A 25,775-nucleotide genomic window follows, 5' to 3' on the forward strand; every position below is an offset into this window, starting at 1 on the left:
TTTACCATTTATTCCAACACAAAAGACACACTTTTAGTGTGTCTTTTGTGTTGGAATGAATGATAAATGGTTGTGTTGGAATAAACGGTAAATAAATAACATAAGACTTTTAGGCTACATAAGAGTGTACATAACATAAGACTTTCACAAACATAATAATGTCAACCTACTTTTGCACCACCTTGTATGTACACATATATATATATATATATATATATATATATATATATATATATCATCAGCCGTTGAGGTCCACTGCAGGACCGGCCTATCCCTACTGAAGCAATGTATCTCTACCCAGTGGCTTAGGCTGTCTGGTAGAGACTGTATGTAGGGTGAGAAGAGCTTGTGAGTGTGATTGTAGTGGCTTTGGATGTGTGTGTAGTCTGTGAACCAAGTGTAATCGGCCCACCTTAAGCCGACTGGATGCAAGCATACTAGTATGCAACACTGGTTCAACCACAGCACCCCTTGTGTCTGCCAAAGTAGCAAGATGCTTGGTGAACTCTTCCCAAAGTTTTTACAACTCTGGCGTGAGGCGAACCCGCGCTCACCAGTGTGTGAAACGCTCACTTTTCCACTGTACCACAGAGGCTCCATATATATATATATATATATATATATATATATATATATATTTCACATCAACGAAGTAAAGCCATTCTAAAATAATTTAGAAAACTTTCACCACAGAATGGTCGGAGATTCTTTAATGCCGCAAAAAAAAAAAAAAAAAAAAAAAAAAAAAAACACGGCTGATCCTAGACCAAACTACACTTTCATAAACTTACTTCTGGGGTTAATGTCTTCCTTGTTTTATGGGATACTGTTGCCAACTGACCTGCGATTTGGGGGTCGCTGTGGGCGGATTGGGTGGCCAAGAGTAGGATAGTATTCTCCCGCTCCACCTTCTCCCACAGCCTCCTGAAGGAAATCCGTCAAAGACATCTGGGCGAGTCCATCACTTACCCCGTCTTCTTCCCCAGGCAGTGACATTGCTATGATAAAAGTATTGAATTAAGACTGAATCACGGACAAAATGCCGTGCCTTTGTGTACTGCGTCCCTACATATATTCATAATTAACGAGAAATGTGCAACAAACCTGGAAAAGATAGCAGTGAAGCAATTAATTACTCCTCACTATGATTTTTTTTTTTTTTTTTAACTCCTGATAAGAACTCCGAACACGTGTTCCGTAGAGGCGCAGAGAGAGAACGGGTTAAATTTTACAGGTGAACTTGGTGAAATTTTGTATAAGCAGCTGTAGTCTGGAATTTTATTTGTTTATCATTTGTTTGAGCTATATGAAGACCGGGTTGTAGTAAAGAATTTTATTAAATTTTCTTCTGCAACCTCCACTTGTGACGCTAAGCTCCATGTTACTCCTCCACGGCAATTGAAGTTTTTCCAAAAAGCCCTTTTAACCCCCCCTTTTTTTTAATACTGCTACGAAATATATTCCTTGTAACAGTATGAATCAATAGTAATTGTGTTCTCTATGAGAATAATATAATAAGAGAATAAAACTGCTTCTGTTGGCAATCACTATAGGCTTCCAGAGCTTCAGGATATAGAGATCGGGGCGGCGGCCATGATTGTTGACGCTGATATGTGATTGTTTAGAGGAGTTTGGGAAATGTCACGAAGAACAAGAAGGGTGAAGGAGTCTCGTAAGCACACAACATCAGAAGAGACCACTAGGTCACGAAGTTTAAGTTGTGAAGTGTGCCTACCGGTATGTATGTATGCAAACCATATTACTCTCCACGTACTTATTTTCGCCAGGCATTCGCAACCTGTGGGGGCGAGATTTAAAGTTTCGTATTGACTAGCAACACCGCCCAATGATTTTAGCTACAAGAGTTCTGGTCGAGTTCAGCGATATGATAATTCTGGGTGAAAATTCGGTACGGTACGAATTAGCTAGTGGTACAGTCCAGGACCCATATACATGTCCTGGTAAAGTCCAGCTAAGGCCCTGTTCACACGAGGTGTTTTCAAATGCGCGTTAGCAGAGACAGTGGTAGTGTATTGGACTGTATACATGCCCCCGCGCGTTTTTCTCAACCGCTGGACCAAACACGCAATCGACATTTCCCCTCCTATTGCGCATTTGTTCAGCGGTTCGAGGTTTTCTTATGGTTGACTATTTCTGCCAGGGAAACGTGGTGTCTACAGCCACATTTCCCTGGCAGTAGACACTGCATTTAATAATGCCTCATGTGAACAGGGCCTAATGAACGCAGATTATTTTCTTGCCACTTAGTTAATGCAGTTCTGTGTAATTTCTTTGTTCTAAATTAAAATACTTTTGGACGTAAAGGTATGCTTTATTTGAAGCAGTAGAAGCACCTTACGAAATCAGTACTTCTTCCTGATAGTTGTTATATTTTTCTGTTTATTTATGGGGTGATAAACATTTCATGCAAAATTTGTCTCCCCCGTTGTTTTTAGCTATATTCTGTTGTCAGCTTGTTTCATCATGAAGAGTAATGGTGAAAGGGACTGTCCTGACATAAATGTTTAATTAAATCTAACCTAACCTAGTGTAACAGTACCCGGTACCTAATAATTTAATGTAACCTACCTAGCATCCAGTTGGGAAGTTGGGAAATGAAATTCACCTTTCAGTATGTTGACTAAGGTTTCATTCATTACACTATAAATAAACAACCTTAGGTGCAGATGGATTTGGAGAAAGCATATGACAGGGTGGATAGACAAGGATTGTGGAAAGTGTTAAGAATATATGGAGTAGATGGGAAGTTGTTGAATGCTGTGAAGAGTATGTACGATGGTGCAAAGGCTGCAGTGCGTGTGGATGGTGAACTAAGCGAATTTTTCTTTTTGAAAGTTGAGTTGAAACAGGGATGTGTCATGTCTCCATGGTTGTTCAATCTGTACATGGATGGGGTAATAAAAGAGGTACAAGGTAGGGTAGTGGATGTTGGAGTGGCCCTGGTGAGAGAGGATAGTGTTTGGAAACTCCCTGTACTGTTGTTTGCAGATGATACTGTGTTGTTGAGTGAAGACGAAGGGGAGCTGCAAGGCTTAGTGGATGAGTTTGGGAGAGTGTGTAAGAAACGGAATCTAAAGGTGAATGTAGGGAAGAGTAAAGTGATGGTCTTTGAGAGGGGTGAAGTCAGTGAATGTACAGCGAGGTTGGATGGTGAGGAATTGGAAAATGTGAGTACTGTACGTTTAAGTACTTGGGTAGTGTGATGAGTAAGGATGGAGGTTTGGAGGGTGAAGTGCTTGAAAGGGTACAGCAGGGAAGAAAAGTTGCTGGTTCTTTGAAAAGAGTGATAAGAAACAGGGAAGTGAGTATGGAAGTGAAAAAGTTAGTACATGACAGTATTGTGATACCAACTCTAACTTATGGAAGTGAAGCTTGGACGTTGTTGGAAGGACACAAGTCAAGAGTGAGAGCAGTGGAAATGAGTTATTTAAGAGGAGCCTGTGGAGTCACATGGAGAGACAGGCTGACGAATGAGGATAAAAAGGAGCGTTGTGGTGTGGATGTGGATGTGATAGGAAGCGTTATGAGGAACACACTGAGGTGGTTTGGCCATGTGGAGAGAATGGAGGGTGAAAGACTGACGAAGAGAGTGTATGTGAGTGAGGTGGAGGGGGGAAGAGGGAGGGGGAGGCCGAGGATGAGATGAAGGGATGGTGTGGAGAGGTATATGAGAGAGGGGAGTGTGAGTTGGGAGCAGGGCAGTGAAATGGCAAGGGACAGGGCGACTTGAAGGCGATTTGTTTGTGGCCACCCCAAATGGGATTGAGGCATCTGGCAATAGATAGATAGATAGATGATATAAGCAGTGGGAAGTTTTTCAGCAGGAGAATGTAATTTACCACCCTGATAATAGAAATATACAGAAAACAAACTGGAGGAATATGAAGGGATTTGTTAATGTCCTACTGCATCAAGTAAAGTGTCCCTTTACCTTTTTGGATGGTGTTCACAGAACCATAACATCAAATTCCCAAGATATAGCAACATGATTCATTTTGTTGCTTAGTTCCAAATCCAGTGTAACGAAATAGCAAATCAGCACTTTTAATAGAAAAATATAATTTTTATCACCAAATAGGTTCATACACACGCAATTATCAGAAATCTAGTAAAAAAAATGTGCTTAATGATGGATGAATGGATGAGTTTAACTGTTAATAAACAATCAGGATTCAGAGTGAAAACATCCTAGAGTTAGTAGGTATTTCCCCTTCAGATCACCAACACACCCTGACAGACTTATATTTTGCATAAATGTTGATTTACCATGCAAAGTAATTGTATGCATGTCAAATCAAAATATACCGTATTTATACAAACAACAGGTCCATCAAGGTGAGTTGTCGGGCTAAAGGTGAAACAATTCTGCTATCTTTAGCCTGTTTTACTGCGAATCCTGATTTTATATTAAGTTAAACAACATTTTGACTGGATTTCAGGTAATTAGGTGTACACTGTATGATGTGGGCAATCGTTTGTGTATGCGCCAATGCCATTTCGTGCAAGTAGAGTGACACGAGTTCTGGACTAATGTGGAAGCTTACTTGGAAGAGTTTGAAAGGAATGAGAGAGTGTTTTTGATTGGAAATATGAAGAAAAGTAGGGAATGTGGGGGTGGATGGAGTAGTTGGAGAATGGGGTGTGCCTGCAGAAGTGGATGATAATGGCAGTGCTCTAGTGGATAGTTGTGTAGGGAGGGGGGTGGTGATAGCCAATACCCTCTTTAGACAAAAAATTCACAGGTATACTGTGTGTGGCGAGTGATGAGAAGGATGCGTGGTGAATGGAATGGCTGGGAGGCAGTGATTGAATGTGTGTGTGTGGATGATAGAATGAGAAGGTGTGTATGGATGCAAGAGTATACAGTGGTTCGGGGAGTGGACTTTCTGACCACCACATGGTGATGGTGAAAGTGGAGGAGTAGGGGAAGGAAAGGACAGAAGGAAGTAGTGCATACAAGGAGGCTAGAAAGGTTGCAAGAGGATGGAAAAAAGGCAGAATATAAGAGAGACGTTTCGTTTCGTTTTTATAGGCTCCAACATGCTTGCATGTGTCGGCCTTGGTCACCTAATGGCGGCTCTCCACGCTGCACGATCCATTGCAGCCTCCTTGTTCAGTCCCTTAACCCTAAGGTCACACTTAATGACCTCGTCCCATGTCTTTCTCGGTCTGCCCCTCATAACCCCACCCCCAATATTAACACTTCTCACCTTCCTCACCCAATTATCATCCACCATCCTCTCCACATGTCCAAACCACCTCAATCTACCTCTCCTCATCACAACACCAATACACTCCAGTCCCATCCTACCTCTCAACTCTTCCATTGTAAACCCAGCCCCTCCAGGCCTTGGACGCAGGGACGCACTGCACATCCACCTAATCATTGTCATTTCTGTACGTCTGAGCCGGCGAATGTCTTCCTCCTTCACTGCCCAGGTCTCACTGCCATACAGCATTACACTCCTAACACATGGTGCATACAAAGACCCCTTAGCGCGTAGGGAGAGCCCTCTCAATGTCAGGAGAGGCAAGAGCTCCCTGAACTTCTTCCAACCACTTCTCACCCTAGCCACAGAGCCAGCTCCAGCCCCACCTCCAGCACACAACATGTCTCCCAAATAACAAAACTCTTCCACACACTCAAGAGATTCACCAGCAAGTTCAATCCTTTCACGTCTGACGATCTCCACCTGCTCACCCCGGCACGCAGTACACATAAAATCAGCATTATCTTGCAGTCTACCTCTGATACCACTACATCTCTTATGCACCCATTTATCACACACACCGCACAAGATGGAATTACTTCCCACGCCCTTGTGGCAAACTGCACATGGCCACTCTCCCTCGTCTTTGACAGTACCGCCACCAACCCTAGATATCATCACTTTTGTTTTATCTGCATTTACCCTTAAACCCTTTTGCCCAGTACCATCTCTCCACTTCCTAAATCTTTCCTCCGCCTCCCTTTCATTCTCTGCAATCAACACCAAATCATCAGCATACAACAACTCCCACGGAAGTCCGTTTCTAAAGTCACGTGAAAGGGCTTCAAGTACCATGATAAACAACATGGGACTCAAGACTGACCCCTGATGCACACCAACATTCACGGAAAACTCATCACATGGAGGAGCAATTGTGTAAATATGATTTGGGACAGATGGGGGATGTGGAAAGTGTGTGCAAGATATTCACAGAAGAAATCTGTGCAGCATGTGAGGTGGTGTGTGGGGTGAAGAGAAGACAAAAGGGGGTGCAAGGAACAGCATGGTGGAATGAAGGGGTGAGACAGGCTGTGGCAGAAACAAAGAAAGCTTATACAGTAGTGAGTGAATGAGAAGCAGGAGGATAGAGGAAGTTGAGAGACAGAAGAGGAAGTTATATGTAGAGAAGAAGAGAGAGGTGAAAAGATTAGTAAGAAGAGAGGATGAGGAATTTGAGTGTAAAGTGGAGGGAATGTAAGAAAATGTTCTGGAATGAGGTTGAGAGAGCTAGACAGGGTGATAAAGAAGTTTGTCATGGAGTGAAAGATAAAAATGGTAGATTGATGGTGGAGAAGGGAGAAAAAGTGAGCAGATGGAGAAAATACTTTAAGGATTTGTTGAACATAGAAAATGAAAGTAATGGGAGTATAAGTAGCTGGGAGAAAGAGAGTGGTGAGAAGAGAGGAAGAAATCGATAGGATGGAAGTAATGAAGAAAGTCAAAAAGAAGAAAGCCCTTGGAATTGATGGAGTATGTGGTGAAATGCTGAAGCATGGGGGAGAAATAGAAGTACAATGGATGTGGAAGATGTGGAGATTGGCCTGGAAAGAGAGTACAGTCCTGGAGGATTGAAAATCAGGTCTAAGTATTCCCCTACAGTATATGAAGGAAAAGGGGAAAAAAGAAATGTATGGTAATCATAGGGGCACTTGTCTTCTTAGTGCAATAGGAAAGCTTTGCCAGTGGCAGTATCGTAACCAATGAGGTCTTGCCTAAGTGACGTATTTGCTGCTGCCATAAAGCTCGAATTGGGAAAAGTTGTCAGTACCATCTCAGCACTTTTGCAGCACCTCGATTTGGTTTACCTTTCCTAGAAGGGTAGTCAAGTCGTACCCCACCTGCTCTTGGTGACCTCACAGACACCGTGTGTTTTTTTTCTATTTCTGTTCTTTGTGTTTTTTGCGGTTTTCTTTTTTTTTTTTTCTCCTAAATTAGGGTGACACAGACGGGGGCAGCGCTACCCGGGTTTATCCCGGGTAGTATTGTATATACTTTTTGCTGTTGTTGTCATTTTGTTTTGTTTTTTGTTCTCCTTTATCATGAGCAAACAACACCAGTGCCCTCGCTGCAGTAGGTCTGTAGCAAAAAGTGCACAAGCACTAAAGTGCGCCTACTGCAGTGAGTGGGTTCATATACAGTAGCTTGTGAAAATTTGGACGCAGGCGACTATACATTTATGAAGAAGAGCCACCAGCTGGGCTTTTGCTGGCTGTGTAGCCAATGTGTTGCACCAGCGGACGAGGTCTTGGCAGGTGGAGGAAGTAGTATCAAGAAGGAGTTTGAAGATAAAGCTATTGGGCCAATCTTTCAGGCAATTAGAGACGTTTCAAATAGACTGGAGGCACTAGAGACCAAGGTCTCATCGCCCATGGGCCATGGCAGTCACGCAAGATCAAGCCAAGTCATTTGCGGATGCTGTTCGCGGGTCTCTCGTGGGGGAAGGGAAGGATCTGCCTGGGGGCGTGATTGAGGTCAGTGCTCATGGCCAGAAAAAAGCCATTCATAGACAGCATGTACTGATTGTGAAACCAAAGAGTGGTGCTGATGCCCTGACAAATCAGATGGGACCAGAAGACATCAGAGGTGTACTTAACTCTGTACCGGTTGATAGCTGTCTTAAGACCAAGGCTGGTGGGTTGGTAATGAAGTTTCTGTCAGCTGAGGCCAAGGGTGAGGCAACTGGGGTGCTGAGTGATCATTTTGGCTCTGAGGGCACTTTTTGCATATCAGAGCCAAAGAAAATGTTGCCTAAAATGACCGTGACAGGCCTTTCCTCTTCCTTGGGTGACTCTGACATCATCCCAAACATTCTGAGAAAAAACAGTAAAATTAAGATGCTCATTGATCGAGGTTGTACCCTCAACCTTCTCTTCACAAGAACAAGGAATGACGCCAAAACTGCTGTCTTGAAGATGTCGCCAGAGGTGAGATCCTCCATTGTTGAACAGGGCAATATCATCTATGTGGATCTTACAAGATGCCGCGCATTCAGTAGATTCTGGGTTGCACAGTGTCATCACTGTCAAGGCTTTGGTCATACATTTGAGAGAGGTTCTAGGAAAAATGATGACCCTAAATGCGTCTTTTGTGCTGGAACCCATATATCTAAGGATTGTAGTAACAGAAATTCTCCCAAATGCATCAACTGCTCTTTTTTAAGACATCAAGATGCTAATTCAAATTCACAGTCGGTTGCCCATTTTGCATCAAGTAGAGACTGTCCAATTATGATTTCTTATAGGAATAGATTGATTGAAAACACCAATTTTGACCATTCAAAAAACTGACTACGTCGCTCTTGAACCAGTTAAGGATGGGTCTTTTAAATATTCGTTCTATCCATAATAAGATAGACTATATTAATGAAATGCAAATCAGCACGAGCTTGACATTTTGTGCTTGATTGAAACCTGGTTGTATGAGTTTGATGTCGATATTATGCATAATGCTTTGCCTAAGACACGTTCTATAATTAGTATTCCCAGGCCTGCTGCTGACTATCCGGGAGGAGGCATAGCACTCATCTACACGGCAGCACTTGCAAATGTTTCTCTCATTGACTCAGACCTGACCCCATCTTCATTTGAATTTATGGAAGTATAAGTTTGGAAGTATAAGTTTGTGGAGTGAGGAGGAGATGCAAGGGTGAGCAAGGGACAGCATGGTGGAATGATGAGGTGAAACGAGCTGTGGAACAAAAGAAGAAGGCATATGGTGAATGGTTGGCGAGTAGAGGTAGGGGAGAAGATGAGAGAGAGAAGAGAGAGGTATATGTGAGCAGGAGAAGGGAGGTTAAGAGACTGGTGAAGCAGAGTAAGAAGAAAGTGGATGAAGAGTTTGGGAGGAGTCTGGATGTGAAATGGAGGGAGAGTAAGAAATTGTTTTGGAAGGAGTTAAAGAAAGTAAGGCAGTGTGAAAGGGGAAATAGTAGGGGAGTGAAAGATAGGAATAATAGATTGTTGGTGGAGAAGAGAGAGAAATTGAGGAGATGGAAGGAGCACTTTGAGGATTTGTTGAATGTAGAGAGTGAGAGCAGTGCGAGTATAAGTGGTTGGGGAATGGCTGGGAGAAGAAGAGATGAGAGGAGGGAGGAAGAGATCAGTAGGGCGGAAGTAGTGGAAGCGATGAAGAAGATTAAGCTGGGAAAGGCCCCAGGAATTGATGGAGTGTGTGGTGAAATGCTTAGGTATGGGGGTGAGATTGTTGTGGAGTGGATATGGAAGTTGTGTAGATTGGCTTGGGAAGAGGGAAGGGTTCTAGAGGACTGGAAGTCAGGTATAACTGTTCCCCTGTACAAAGGAAAAGGGGAGAGAGAAGTATGTGGTAACCATAGGGGTATTTGCCTTCTTAGTGTGACTGGTAAAATATATGGTAGAATACTCATTGATAGGGTTAGGCATATGACAGAGGAGCTAGTTGGAGAAGAACAAGAGGGATTTAGGAAGGGAAAAGGGTGTGTAGATCAGATATTTGTTCTAAGATGTTTAGTGGAGAAGTATCTAGAGAAGGGAAGGAAAGTGTATGCTGCCTTCATGGACTTGGAGAAAGCTTATGACAGAATAGAGGGGCAAGGTATGTGGAAGGTATTAAGAATATATGGAGTGGAGGGGAAATTGTTGAGTGTTGTGAAGAGTATGTACGAGGGAGCTAGGGCTACGGTGCGAGTGGATGGTGAGCTGAGAGAGTTCTTTGATCTCAGTGTGGGACTGAAACAGGGGTGTGTGATGTCTCCATGGCTGTTTAATATATATATGGATGGGGTTGTAAAGGAGGTGCAAGGTAGGGCAGTGGATGTGGGGCTGTCCCTAATGAATGAGGGTGAGATTTGGAAGCTTCCGGTGCTGCTGTTTGCTGATGATACAGTGTTGTTGAGTGAAGATGAATGGGAGTTGCAACGTTTGGTGAATGAATTTGGGACAGTGTGTAGGAGGAGGAAGCTGAAAGTTAATGTAAACAAAAGTAAAGTTATGGTGTTTGAGAGGAATGAAGTCACAGAGTGTGCAGTGAGGTTGGATGGTGAGGATATGGAGAATGTGAGTGCATTCAAGTAACTTGGGTAGTGTGATGAGTAAGGATGGAACTTTGGGGGATGAAGTACATGAAAGGGTACAGCAGGGAAGGAAGGTTGTTGGTACACTGAAAGCAGTGATGAGAAATCGGGAGGTGAGTATGGAAGTTAAGAAGTTACTGCATGATTGTATTGTGATCCCTACCCTGACGTATGGAAGCGAGGCGTGGAACAAGTCAAGAGTGAGAGCAGTGGAAATGAGTTGCTTGAGAGGAGCATGTGGAGTGACATGGAGGGACAGGTTGACGAATGAAGAAGTGAAGGAACGTTGTGAGGTAGATGTGGATGTGGTTGAGAAGATTAGGAGAAATACACTGAGGTGGTGTGGACATGTGGAGAGAATGGAGAATGAAAGACTGACTAAGAGGGTGTATGTAGGTGAGGTGGAGGGAGGGAGAGGGAGGGGTAGACCGAGGATGAGGTGGAGGGATGGAGTTGAGAGGTATATGAGGGAGGGGGGGGAGTTGGGGGGAGGGTAGTCAAATGGTGGGTGACAGAGTGACTTGGAGGCGTTTTGTCTGCGGCCACCCTTTGCGGGAGTAGGGCGTCGGGCTATAGATAGATAGATAGATAATAAATTTCCATCAGAATACGATTAGAATTGCAATTGTCTATCGACCGGGTCATCTGGGCAGAGATCGAGGTTTTATGGAGGAGTTTGGGCAGTTTCTTGAAGGGTTTTCTCTTAAACCTGGAGGACTTCTTGTTTGTGGTGATTTCAATTATTGGGTTGACAGTCCAGAGTCAAAACCATTTTCTTCAGAATTCCTTGAGTTGATCACCCAGAACAATTTTTTCAATCATATGAGTAACCCAACTCATGTCTCAGGACATATCCTTGACTTGATCCTGTCCCCTGTTGGTTGCAAGCGCATATCAGATGTGGAGGTTGACTCATTTGACCCCCTCATCTCTGATCATGCTTTGATCTTTCTTAGTTTTGATGTCCCGAAATCCCCATCATATAAAAAGGTCATCAGGATGAGAAATGACAAGAATGTTGACCACCAGTTGATGTGTCTCGAAATTGATCAATGTTTAAACTCCATTGATTCTTCCAGTCTTTCTTCTGATGAGTTGGTTGATATTTACAACAATGAGCTTAGGTCAATTTTTGACCATTTCTGGAACTCAAACCATAGCAAGTAGGACAGAGTTTATTGTGATCTAAGTGTTCAGACACTTGACTGTTGCCAGGTGTGTGGTGTTCAAATGCCAGAGCAGAAACCATTCTAGCCATGTCAGGAGAAAGTCCTTGGTACTATGGCACCCATTCTGATATTTTTCATTGATGTCTTAATTGTCTTTTGAGCAGTCTGCATTATCCAAGGCTTGGGAATGGCCAGAATCAGGAATCATAATTTGTAGGGTGCTACTTGCCAGTGGGGCTCATAACTGGGTACTGAGTACAGTTGGCCGTCAATGTTCATGACTTTATTGTTTGAGATAGTTTAATAATCTCAAAATATACTCAAAGCAAATGGATTCTAATATCTTAAGATGGTCAGGGGGCATTGCCAAGGGTTTATAGGTAATCACACAGCTAAATTGTGAATACAAGAACTGTTTTTGAGGATGCCAAGTGTTCATGAATTTTTACCATTCCCGTGCAAATTTGTATGTGTCCCCTGCAAATATAGAGGGTCAACTGTATATTTGAATGAGATTCAGGACATGAGGAGGTATGGAGGGTCAAGATGATGGACAAATGTGGCAATCAAAAGTGTAAGTAAACAAGATTTGGAAGGTGCAGCAACAGAAGAATTGATGAAGTATATTGACATTTGAAGTGTGTGGGAATGTTCATTATAAGGTGTACACCTTTTTTCATACACTGTAGTCAGTTGAAAAGCATTTCACCTCTGGCATTATAAAGCATGTTTGTTTGCGTATATTATTTGGCCTGTGGTATGGAGCTGAAGATTTGTTTGCTTGAAATATGAAGTAGAGTTATATGGATGTATGGTCCAATTTGTGGGGTACATTCTTCTGTTTTGGGGTTTTCCTCTTCCAGGGTTTTGTCCCTTCCTTGCCATGTATGCAAGGTAAATGGTTGGCATGGTGAAAATGTAGATTTCACCTTTTCATTTAGCTTTGGTATGTTTAGCTTTATCATTCCATCACTGATACTATACCTGTATTTTATGTTTTTTGGTGCCACCAGACAATTTTATTAAACTTTAGAGAGAGTTCCCAAGTTGAAAGAGTTAGATGCATCTTTCATAAACCCATACATTACAAGAGGTCTGTCCAAAGTTGAATAAAATTATCTAGAGATGGCTAAAATTCATTACCGGATTTGAAGGGTTAAGGGCAAGGTGCGTCCCTCATAAGAGTAAAATCATGTAAGGATATGTCAAATTCCAAAGTGTCCCAGCCAGTTCTTTAGGGTTAATTATATTATTCCTTTCTCTGCAGGATAAACACACTGATGTTGCATCCAAGGCTTTTTCTGAGAGTTCCAAGCAGACCACTAAAAAATCATCAGGTGTTCAAAGCTTACTGTTAATGAATGGCTCCCAGAAGATGGATTCTCATAGAGGCAAGGTTTTTGAATACTCATTGGTGTACATATGATACTCTTCTCATTCTTTTTATTATCCCATTGAATCCCTTGAGTCAGTGGACATCTCTTATTTTATTCTTGCCATCACCTGATGGTATTATGTAATTTCATGGATTCCTTTGTAAGGAGGAGTTTAATGGAGACCATTTCCAACCCCTTTAGCATGAGTGGTTCCCCAGAATTATAGACCAGTATCTGTTGATAATGAGAAAAGCTGTAAAGTATGCCATCACAGTGAACACATTAATATCTTGATTCATTACTTTTCTTCATCTCTCCATCCTCTGCTGTTTTCCTTCTTTATTGGTGTCTATCATCTCTCATTATGCTTTCCCTATAAAGTTTGTGTGTATTGTAGGTATCTTTTCTCCCTTCCTCTTTCTTTTTTTTGCTTCCTCTCCTCTTGCCTTATCTTTTTCGTCTTCCCACACTTCCTCTTCTATCCATCCATTGCACTTTCTCGCTCTCACTCCTCTTCCATCCCTCATTCATCCTTCATTCCCCTCCCTTTCCTCTTCCCCTCCCTTCTCTTCTTTCCTCTTTCCTTTCTCCTTTCCTTCACTCCTCATCCTTCCTTCTTTCCTTACCCTGCTCTTCCATTTTCCTTTCAGTTCCTCTTCCTTCTTTTACCTTCCTTACCTTATTCCATTCCTCCATTTTGTCCCCTTTTTTTCACTTTTTTGCAACTTTTCCATGCCTCATTTCTTCCATCATTCCACTTCTTTCCTTCCCTCTGTCCTCGTGCCTCTTTCATTCCCCCATTCCTCTTCCTTCCCTGTCTCCCTTCATCGTTCCTTTGCCTTCCCCCCCCCCCCTTCATGACTCACTCTTCGCATCCTCCCTCTTCCATCACTCCTCTTTTTTCTCTCTTTCTCTTCTCTCCTTCATTGCTTCCCAGAATCAGTATTGTATTTTAGTGGATAGAATTAGAAATGATAGTGGTTCTTGAAGGATGTGGAATCAGAAAGTTTTATGGTATATGATATAAGAGAGTGTATACCCAGTAGAGGAAATGGGTATAGATATGGTGATGTAATAGTACACATTGTGTGAGTGATCTGAAAGGAGGTATGGTTGACCAAAAAGGAGATGGATGGATATGGTAGATGACTGTATTAGAAGGCATGGTATGAAAATTGAAACAAAGAGATTGACAAGGGATTGATATGATTGAGTGAAGTACCAGTATGGTGTATACAGCGAAGTACATGACAGTAGTTTAGCATCCCTTTTTAGTTTGGAAGTTAATGGAATGACTGACAGGTGTATGTCAAGTGTCAGTAAAGATAAACACACCAAAAATATCTGCTTGACTACTTGTGATGTGGCACCTGGATTTTGAAGGCTTGAAATAATTGGTTGTAGTACTGGTATGGTGCATACAGAGAAGTACATGGCAATGGTTTAGGATCCCTTTTTAGTTTGGAAGTTAATAGAATGACAGATAGGTGTATGCCAAGTGTGTCAGTAAAGATAAACACACCAAAAATATGTGCTTGGATACTTGTGAGATGCCACCTGGATTTTGAAGGCTTGGTTGATGTGTGAATGATTTTATGACCCTTTTCATTGTTGATGCAGTTGATAGTTCTCCCACTTTTATGCTTTCTCTTAATGTGGATCCTACGCCACCTTTTCTTTTTGTGTGGGAGTACGGAGAGGCAGGATTGAGGGGCAAAAAATCATTTGCGGATTATGTTTGCATAGGATTATGATGATCCCACTGCCTAACATGTGTGCAAGTAGCTTTTCACTTCTCTAAAGAATGGGGGGGGACGGGCTACTGTACATTCATCTTCAGGTCCCCAATGGAGGACTCAGTGTAAATGTCTCCATCCTATGTGAATATGGAAAATTGGGTTGGAATGGTCATGATGATGATTTAGACCCATTTCTGTGGTACTGTACTGTATTATGAGGTGTTATTTATTAAATATTTTATCATCATCATCCGGACCTCCTTTCCCACCCAAGGGCTGGGTGATCATTGTTCATGAAATATTTTTATACCTAGGGTAAACAGTATTTTTGTACTTATCTTGATGGAGCCTGTTCTTCCACAGAGAGCTATGACATCCTGATTACAATTGAGGAGCCAGAAGCTGAAGAAGAGTCTCCCATGGTTAAGATTTCTCAGCCAAAGGTAAGAAGGATGACATTAGTTTAGGTGGTTCTAATGAGGGTCTTGTCATAACAGTATATAGTTCACTTACTTTTTGCTAGGCGTGCTCATAGGTCATAGTTTGTTCTGTGCATAAAACTATAAACTTTGTAGACATAGCCTACTGTACAACAGTTTTAGTTACAAAATTCATCAGTTGTTCTCTGCAAAGTATCTGATACAGGTCTCTTAGTTTTGAAATTATAGTACAGAGATAGCCCGGTTATCCAGGCTATATGGTGTTAAGGGGTGCCCGATTGGTCCGAAAGCACGATTAATCCGGCAGATCCAAAACACAAGTACTGTACTGTTAGTCTGATTTATTTACCGGTAAATGTACATTTTAAGTACCAGAAAGACTTTTCCAGTTGAGTGTATATTCCTCCAGCTTGTTTCAGTATTTTTCAGACTACAGTACCCTCGCGTCCAACACGCGTTAGTCCAGCACGATTCGGGTCCAGCACGGAGAGCAATTCTGTCTATCTATCTATTGCCAGACGCCTCAATCCTGTTTGGGGTGGCCACAAACAAATCGCCTCCAAGTCGCCCTGTCCTCCGCCATTTCACTGCCCTGCTCCCAACTCACACCCCTCTCTCTCATATACCTCTCCACCCCATCCCTCCATCTCATCCTCGGCCTCCCCCTCCCTCTTCCCCCCTCCACCTCACTCACATACACTCTCTTCGTCAGTCTTTAACCCTCCATCCTCTCCACATGGCCAAACCACCTCAGTGTGTTCCTCATAATGCTTCCTATCACATCCACATCAACACCACAACGCTCCTTTATATCCGCATTCGTCAGCCTGTCTCTCCATGTGACTCCACAGGCTCCTCTTAAATAACTCATTTCCACTGCTCTCACTCTTGACTTGTGTCCTTCCAACAACGTCCAAGCTTCACTTCCGTACGTTAGAGTTGGTATCACAATACTGTCATGTAGTAACTTTTTCACTTCCATGCTCACTTCCCTGTTTCTTATCACTGCTTTCAAAGAACCAGCAACCTTTCTTCCCTGCTGTACCCTTTCAAGCACTTCACCCTCCAAACCTCCATCCTTACTCATCACACTACCCAAGTACTTAAACGTACTCACATTTTCCAATTCCTCACCGTCCAACCTCGCTATACATTCACTGACTTCACCTCTCTCAAAGACTATCACTTTACTCTTCCCTACATTCAACTTTAGATTCCGTTTCTTACACACTCTCTCAAACTCATCCACCAAGCCTTGCAGTTCCCCTTCGTCTTCACTCAACAACACAGTATCATCTGCAAACAACAGTACAGGGAGTTTCCAAACACTATCCTCTCTCACCAGGGCCACTCCAACATCCACTACCGTACCTTGTACCTCTTTTATTACCCCATCCATGTACAGATTGAACAACCATGGAGATATGACACATCCCTGTTTCAAACCAACTTTCAAAGAGAAAAATTCACTTAGTTCACCATCCACACGCACTGCAGCCTTCGCACCATCGTACATACTCTTCCCAGCATTCAACAACTTCCCATCTACTCCATGTATTCTTAACACTTTCCACAATCCTTGTCTATCCACCCTGTCATATGCTTTCTCCAAATCCATGAAAGCCGCATACAACTTCTTTCCCTTCTCTAGAAACTTTTCCACTAAAGATCTAAGAATGAATATCTGATCTACACAACCTCTTCCCTTCCTAAAGCCTCCCTGTTCTTCTCCAACTAATTTCTCTGTTCTTTCTCTAACTCTGTCACTGTCAATAAGTATCCTACCATACACTTTTCCTATTATACTAAGAAGACAAATGCCCCTATGATTACCACACACTTCTTTTTCCCCTTTTCCTTTGTACAAGGGAATAATTATACCTGACTTCCAATCCTCCGGGACACTACCTTCCTCCCAGCCCAATCTGCACATCTTCCACATCCATTCTACTACTATCTCTCCCCCATGCTTCAGCATTTCACCACACATTATTTAATACGATTTAATTACTGCAACACGAGTGTGTTAGCATAACACGCACAGAGCTCCGAGAAGTGGGCGAAATCCGTAGAGTTCACTCTAGCACGATCACCCCCAGTCCAACACGGTCATACTGGACATTCCCATGATGATGATAGCCAATGAAAACTTCTGATCAAGTAGCCTTCCCCGCCCGCTATCGTGATGTGATCGTGATGCCGCCCAATTAAAAACGCTTCTGGTGTCACGTGATGTTTTGTTTAAATTTCTCCCGCCACAGCGCCACTCAGTCGCATAATTGCATTGGAAGATGCTTTTTTCTTGCTGCATTTTCTGCCCTTGTTACTGTATTTTACCCTGCTCACGATGCCTAGGAAGCCTTCTGAGAACCCCAAGAAGCGTCGGCATCTCCCTCAGTCCACCAAGCTAGAAAGCATGGAGAGGAAGAAGAAAGGGGAGAGGAAAGTTGACATCGCCAAGGCCTACGACATGAATGAAGCCAACGTGATCATAATAAAAAACTAAGACAAGATCCTTGCAGCCGAAGTTTATCACACGGCACTTCATACCAGGTTTGCCGAGGATACGATGGTAAATTGGAACGGTAACATGGTAAAATTGCCGACGATACCACGGGCATTTGGAATTCATCTGGATGGATTCCTGCCGAGGATACGGGCAAAACAGTGTGACCAAAATCCAGGCGACTCGACAGAGAATGTATCGTACTACAGCATTGAACATTTAGCCTGACACTGAATACATATTAATATTTTAGAATAAATATCAATCGTTTTGAAACCCTTCTCATCGGCGTGCGTACCAGTTTATAAACAAAGTTGCTTCTCCTTATTCTCTACCGAGTCAGCGACAGCGATCACTTTCCACAGTCACGAGACGGGGCTCTGGCAACAGTGTGAGAAGCATGCACTTTGCTGAGGATTACAGTGCTAGGACAGGCAGAAGCAGGACCTTCCATGGCTATGGACGAAGATAGTGATTCTGAGTGTGATTTCGAAGGATTTATGAGGGAGGTGGAGGAGGAGCAACAGCCATTGCCCACTAGTGACGCCAGCAGCCATCCTCCGGGGACCCAGTAGGACTACGTACAGCCTTGGATACCACCTTCCATTCCCAACAAGCCCACCAACACTATCCTAAAAGGTTAGTTATCATTCATAGCACAGTACCATTTATTATAATTACAATAGTACCAATATATGTATAGGTATATGGTAGGTATTTAGGGTGACTTTTCCGAGGGTTGCTGACATAATTCATTTTTCCCCATAAGCTCTATTGTTAGTCCAACACATTTTTAGTCCAACACGTGACCCATGCATGACAATATTACCGTGCTGAACACGAGGGTACTGTATATTCAGTTCGTTAAATCACGTTTTCTTACGGAAAGATTTCCTCCCTGTTATTATCGTCACGTTCTAAAGCTGTACCTACGATTGTTTCCAGCACAATGGACGAAACTCATCGTACTCAAATGTGGACTTCGTTTCCCAACTGAAGATTAGGTTAGGTTAAATTATTAGGTGCAGTTAAGCTAGGTTAGGCCAGGTTTAAACACTTAGATTAGAACAGTGTCTTCTGCCAATACATTAACGAATCAAACAGAGTCATCACACCAGAACAGTTAAAAACATCGGGGAAACAGATTTAACGAGAAATGTTTATTTACCAACCCAGAAATAATAAGAAAAATATAATAGACTATCAGGATGAACTGATTTGGTAAGGTGCTTTTACTGCTTACAGCAAAGCGTATGTTTACCCCCCTCAGATCCTCAATGTTCGTGAGTTCAGAAATTTGTGTGCTCCCGTGGCAGACCTTGAAACCATTTTTTCAAAGTTACAAAGTCAGTTTCTTTTTCTTAGATATGAAAAGACTCGGCTGGTAAACCTGGCTTTTTCCCCTCCTCCCTAAACCCATCTTGTGATTTGCTATGATTCATGAAAGAATTAATAAAATTAGGGGGCATGTTACATTAGCATTTAAACATAATATTAGGGTGCATGTTACTTTACCATTTAAACATATCGGCGAAAACATCTGGGATGAAAGGACCGCCTAGCTGTTTGGGATGGTAGAGTAGGGTCGTGTAAACACACCAGTGACCTTCGTCCCTTCCCAAAACTGTTCACAGTTTTTATGGCTCTCCCTAACTCAACGTCACTGACACCGGTACAGCAAAGCATTGTTCAAGGCAGGCTGGCAGCCATGAAGGGGTTAATGGAATACATATCAATACTCTCTCTTTCACACATACACGAATGAACAAAAGAATGTGCAATAAATGTACACTTAACTGTAAGGAGCAGAAATAACTGTATGCTCTGTCGGTCCGAAATGTGTTGGGAAGCAACATCAAACAAAGAATGTGGAACTGAATGCCACCTTATGAGAACACGTGAGATGAAAGTATTTTTTCTTATTAGTAAACATGTTTGTTCCATTTCGTCCCCTATAATTGTGAAACTCATAAATTTTCCTCCAAGCATACAGCCTAATAACCGTACCAAATCAATTCATATTGCTCTAGTTTGTTTTCTGTATTTTTCTGCCTATTTTGTGGATGGTAAATTATGTTTGGCTGAAAGATTTCCTCTCTTATTATCATAACATTCCTTAAGCCATGCCTATGATTGTTTCAGGCATAATGGAAGAAACTTATAATTAGGGTGCATGTCACATTAGCATTTAAACATATCGGCGAAAACATCTGAAATGAAGTGGCAGACCGCCTGACTGTTTGAGATGGTAGAGGAGGGTCGTGAAAACATACCAGTGCCCTTCGTGCCCTTCCCACAATTGTTTGCAGTTTTTATAGCTCTCCCTAACCCAACATCCCTGACACCGGTACATGTAAAGCATTGTTCGAGGCTGGCAGCTATGATGGGGTTAATGGAATGCATTATTGTTTGTATTAATACTCTTTCACACATACAGTACACTTAAGAACGAACAAAAGAATGAACAGTAAATGTAAGAGGAAGAAATAACTATGCTCTGTCGGTCTAAAATGTGTTGGGAAGCGCGACATCTAACAAAGAATGCAGAACTGAATGCTAACTTACGAGAACACAATTTTTTTTTTTTTTTTTTTTTTCTTAAGCAGACATTCTTGTTCCATTTCGTTTCCTAAAATTGGGAAACCCATTACTTTTTCTCTAGGCATACAGCCTAAAGGCTTCACTAGTTCACTTCATATTCCTCCAGTTTGTTTTCTGTGTTTTTATATTTTGAGGGTAGTAAATTACCTTTTCTTGCTGAAAGATTTTCGCTTTTATTATCACGTTCTTTAAGCTGTACCTACGATTGCTTCGGGCATAATGGAAGAAACTCGTCGTACAAAAAAGTGGATTAAGTTTCCCAATTTCCCAACTGGAGCCCAGGTTAGGTCAGGTTAGGTTGAATTATTTTAAATTATTAAGTAGTGAAGCAAAGTTAGGCTAGGTCAGGAGTATCAGTTGCCTCACCAGACTCCACCCTACCACCCTTGTGATTGAGTTGTGAGCAGGAGGTGTGGGTGGGGGCAGGGTGAGCAGACTCTCTCTGGTTTACCCATGCCTCGCTCCCTTGCAACTGGATGCTTCCTGTTTAAACCGGAGCTATCGTACGAATAATTCTATGTATTACTGTACCACTGAACCATTCGGTCACGGCCCGGATATACCGAAAGCTGGATAATCCGAGCCTGGATAATCGAGCTTCCACTTTGTACAAGTTACAGTAACATACCGGTACATAATATTTTCATCATGATTTGTGTCTTGTTTCATGTTAGTATGGAATGTTGAAATGGAAAATATACCCATATACTAAATTGTTTTGGTTGGGATGATGAGATAGTGATTTTGGGAGGGGACTTAAATGGTCATGTAGGTGAAGCAGCACAAGGTTATGAAAGAGTGCATGGGGGATGTGTGTATGGTCTAAGGAATGCAGAAGGGGAAAGGATACTTGAGTTTGGAGAGGCAACGGACATGATAGTGTGCAACACATATTTTAGGAAAAGAGACAGTAGGTTAATTACGTATGAGTCTGGGGGAAATAGCAGTCAGATAGATTATTTTCTGATTAGGAGGCGCGATAGGAGGTTAGTGAGGGATGTTAAAGTTATAGGAAGTGAGGAGTGTGTGCAGCAGCACAAACTATTGATTTGTGATGTGGTGCTTAAAGAACAAATGATGAAAAAGAGGACTTATGTACCTAGGAGGAAAATATGGAAGCTGAAAAACCAGGTAGTAAGGGATGCCTTCTATAGCGAGTTGAGGAGAGTGGTGGCTGAACAGGGAGCTGTAGACAGAGGCTTTAATGAACAGTACAGAGCCCTCCAGAACAATTTCTTGAGAGTTACTGATGTAACATGCGGCTGGACAAGAGGACCACCAAGACATAAAGTAACTTGGTGGTGGGATGAGGGTGTAGAAGCTGCAATTAAGGAGAAAAGAAGGCTTTTCCGGGAATGGAAGAAGGGTGGTAGCAAAGAGGAATATTTGGCTGCCAAGCGTAGGGCTAGAAGAGAGGTATGCAGGGCAAAGTCTGAGTCACAGAGACAATTACTTGATAACCTTAATCTTGGGGAAAGGAAAAATATATTTAGGGTGGCAGGTCAGGTGAAGAGGGATAATTGGGATATCATAGGTGAGCAGTGTGTGAAGAATGATGAAGGAAGGGTAGTGGTGAACAGTGAGGATATTAAAGATGCATAGAGAGAGCATTATAACTGGTTGTTGAATGAGGAGTTTGACTGGGACAGGGAAGGTTTGGAGCCAGCAGATCCAGTGTCTGGCCCTTGGCCTTTGATTGGTACTGCTAATGTGAGTGAGGCAATAGGCAGGATGAGGGTGGGGAAGGCAGCAGGTGTGTCTGGGTTGACTGCCGAAATGTTGAAGGCCTCAGGCGTTATAGGGGTGAGTTTAGTCACTGACCTGATAAATAGGATTATTTATGAGTGTGTTGTCCCAGATGATTGGCTGAAGAGTGTAATTGTAAATGTGTATAAAGGGAAGGGTGATGCCCTGGAAAGAGGAAATTATAGAGGTATAAAGCTTTTAGGTCAGGTAATGAAGGTAATGGAGAATTTTATAACGTATGAATATTGATGAGATGCAGTTTGGGTTTATGCCAGGTAGGGGGACCACTGATGCCATATTCATTGTTCGACAGCTTCAGGAAAAATGTATTGGTAGGAGAAGGGATCTTTATTTTGTTTTTGTTGATTTGGAAAAGGCCTTTGACAGAGTCTCTAGAGAGGTGGTGAAGTGGGCAATGAGAAACCTTGGCTTGGAGGAGTGGCTGGTTAGGGTGGTTATGGCCATGTATGTGGGTGCTCACACCCAGGTGAGAGTGAATGGAGATTTGAGTGATGAGTTTTCCGTGAATGTTGGTGTGCATCAGGGGTCAGTCTTGAGTCCCATGTTGTTTATCATGGTACTTGAAGCCCTTTCACGTGACTTTAGAAACGGACTCCCGTGGGAGTTGTTGTATGCTGATGATTTGGTGTTGATTGCAGAGAATGAAAGGGAGGCGGAGGAAAGGTTTAGGAAGTGGAGAGATGGTATGGGGCACAAGGGTTTAAGGGTAAATGCAGATAAAACAAAAGTGATGATATCTAGGGTTGGTGGTGGTACTGTCAAAGACGAGGGAGAGTGGCCATGTGCAGTTTGCCACAAGGGCGTAGGAAGTAATTCCATCTTGTGGTGTGTGTGTGATAAATGGGTGCATAAGAGATGTAGTGGTATCAGAGGTAGACTGCGAGATAATGCTGATTTTATGTGTACTGCGTGCCGGGGTGAGCAGGTGGAGATTGTCAGACGTGAAAGGATTGAACTTGCTTGTGAATCTCTTGAGTGTATGGAAGAGTTTTGTTATTTGGGAGACATGTTGTGTGCTGGAGGTGGGGCTGGAGCTAGCTCTGTGGCTAGGGTGAGAAGTGGTTGGAAGAAGTTCAGGGAGCTCTTGCCTCTCTTGACATTGAGAGGGCTCTCCCTACGTGCTAAGGGGTCTTTGAATGCAGCATGTGTTAGGAGTGTAATGCTGTATGGCAGTGAGACCTGGGCAGTGAAGGAGGAAGATATTCGCCTGCTCAGACATACAGAAATGACAATGATTAGGTGGATGTGCAGTGCGTCCCTGCGTCCAAGGCCTGGAGGGGCTGGGTTTACAATGGAAGAGTTGAGAGGTAGGATGGGACTGGAGTGTATTGGTATTGTGATGAGGAGAGGTAGATTGAGGTGGTTTGGACATGTGGAGAGGATGGGGGATGATAATTGGGTGAGGAAGGTGAGAAGTGTTAATATTGGGGGTGGGGTTATGAGGGGTAGACCGAGAAAGACATGGGACGAGGTCATTAAGTGTGACCTTAGGGTTAAGGGACTGAACAGGGAGGCTGCAATGGATCGTGCAGCGTGGAGAGCCGCCATTAGGTGACCAAGGCCGACACATGCAAGCATGTTGGAGCCTTTAAAAATTAAACGAAACGAAACGAATGGTGGGGCCTTGAGAAGTTGAAAGGCCAAAGTAATATCGATTTGTGGAAGGTGTGTAGTAAGGAAGTCTGCTAACCATAAAGGAGAAGAAAGTTTGCTTGGATAGTATGGTCATATAAGGTGGGGAAATGGGTAGCTGCTTTCTTAGAGTTTGAAGGTGGGCGGTATGGTAGACAAGAAGTTGGACAAACATGATTACTGATTGTGTGAATAACTGAGTTATGAAAGTTTATGAAATGATATGAAATTTGTAATGGCTATAATTGATTCGGGGAAGTGTATATAGAGAAGCGCAAGATGACGGTTTGCGCCCCTTTCTCTGTACTTCATAGTTGGCAGAATAACTCTGTGCTGATGGTTGTGTTTAGGTGGAACTAGGATTCTGAAGAGTTGAATGATGCATGAATAATTGTGTAGCTAATTAGTCCCCTATCAGTGAAACCAGTCGGGTACTCTTGGTTTGCGCTGTTTCGTCAGTCCGTCTGCAATTTTGTGTCCGCTTTGTAACTTCCTCATGCATGGACAGATTTTGATGTAACTTCATACAGTTGTTCTCCATACCATGATTGTGTTTTGTGCGCAACAACCAGCCATCTGCTTCCAATGTGAAGGTCACACTTGGAGCATTAACAGGATTGGGTGCTGTCTGTGTACAATTTTTTGTATGCTCTGTAACTTCCTCATGCATGGACAGATTTTGATATTTCACACAACTGTTCCCCATGCCATAACGGTGTGTCATGCACAACAGCCAGCCATCTACCCCCAAGGTCAAGGTCACACTTGGGGCTCAAACTAGGTCAGGTACTATCATACTTAACAGCCATAGCTACATTCGTGTCTGCTCTGTAACTTTCACATGCGTGGACAGATTTTGATATAACTTCACATAATTGTGCCCCGTACCATGACGGTGTGTCGCGCAGAACAACAAGCCATCTGTTCCCAAGGTCATTGACATATGTATGGTTATTATCTTGTAGGGGAGTTTGTATTGCATGGCAGTAGTGAATGCATTTGTTTTACTGGACATGCTTTTGATAGGTTACACTCTTATATTCCTTGGTGGATCTAGTCTCATCCTTCTTGAGTGGGGAGAAGAATCAGTGTGATTATTATTCCAGTGGTACTTTTATTTTCTAAAAAGTCTTTGTGTGTGTCAGAACCGCAGAACCAATTTGTAATGAATATTGTGGAGTCACGTTTACAATGAAGCTGGCATTGGCACTGTTTTAGATGCAGGAGCATCTCTTGTAGCAACCCTGTCCATCAGTCAGTCCTGGAGATTTTTCAGACATGAGGTGCTTCACTCTGGTAGACTTCAAGGAAGCCCCATATTGCAGCCTTGGTGGTTCCACATGTTCAGTACCTCAGTCTTATGTTCATTTTAAAATAGTTATGTACAGTATGTAGATTCTGTCCTTTGTTCCCAGAAAGAGGTAATATTCCTATACATTCTATATAAGTTTACACTTAATTTATTTGCTAGTTTTTATTGTGGTCTTTTTTAATCATGGTGTTAACCAAGAGGATTAGGCTGGTCATGAACTGTATTATGAGCTACTCTCGATTATGATACCCTAGCCTCAGGCCCCTTTACTTCAAAGGAGGTAAGATACTTGTAGGATTAGCCAATGCCATATCCTTTTTTACTCTGCAGAAAAGTAAAGCTGTGCTGGATTCAAGTACATCAGATGCTGACCCAGACACAAGTCCTTCACAGGTCCCTCAGAAACAGCCAGCTCAGGTGAGAGTTTATGAAAATGGAAGAATAAAGTGCTGTACAGAGCAAAATCAAGACTCATTTTTTTTTTTTTTTTTTTTTTCCCATGTGCTGATGGTTTTCCTTTCCTTGTGGAGCCAGGATTTTGAATGCTTGAATGATTTGTGAGTGATTGTTTGGTTGTTCTACATTTGTACTAGGCTAATCCTTTGTTTTGATGTCTTACCACACCTCAACAAGCCCCCCCAAATCAGACACTAATCATACATTTGCTTACATAGAATTGAGGACCACAGAGGAGGCCCCGTTACATACATTCACCCGTCACTCCTCTAGAATGACAACACAATCACTTCTCCAGAATTGCTCCATCCATCATCCAGTCCTATGTTGCCCCATGAGGAGCATAGGAGCCTGGGGCTAGGCAAGTTGGTCCTGATATTTAAGATGAGAGTGACCAGCCTCACTCATCCCTGATTGGCATTATGTGAGCAATAAA

The 25,775-nt window shown here is 42.6% G+C and overlaps 1 protein-coding gene across 1 annotated transcript in view; it reads left to right on the forward strand.

The window, feature by feature from the left end:
- Positions 1-1,643: 1,643 nt before the first annotated feature.
- The window catches only part of LOC145404028 (uncharacterized), a 128,776-nt gene continuing 104,644 nt past the window's right edge, over positions 1,644-25,775 (forward strand). The window contains exons 1-3 of the mRNA XM_080275631.1: positions 1,644-1,737; positions 14,989-15,068; positions 25,214-25,300. Of these exons, the coding sequence (XP_080131757.1) occupies positions 15,045-15,068; positions 25,214-25,300 (111 nt within the window). The 5' untranslated portion in view covers positions 1,644-1,737; positions 14,989-15,044. The remainder of the gene's footprint in view (positions 1,738-14,988; positions 15,069-25,213; positions 25,301-25,775) is intronic.

This window comes from Coenobita brevimanus, chromosome 62 (assembly GCF_032717465.1).
Source record: "Coenobita brevimanus isolate Jiangsu-jjx chromosome 62, ASM3271746v2, whole genome shotgun sequence".
Classification (NCBI taxonomy): domain Eukaryota; kingdom Metazoa; phylum Arthropoda; class Malacostraca; order Decapoda; family Coenobitidae; genus Coenobita; species Coenobita brevimanus.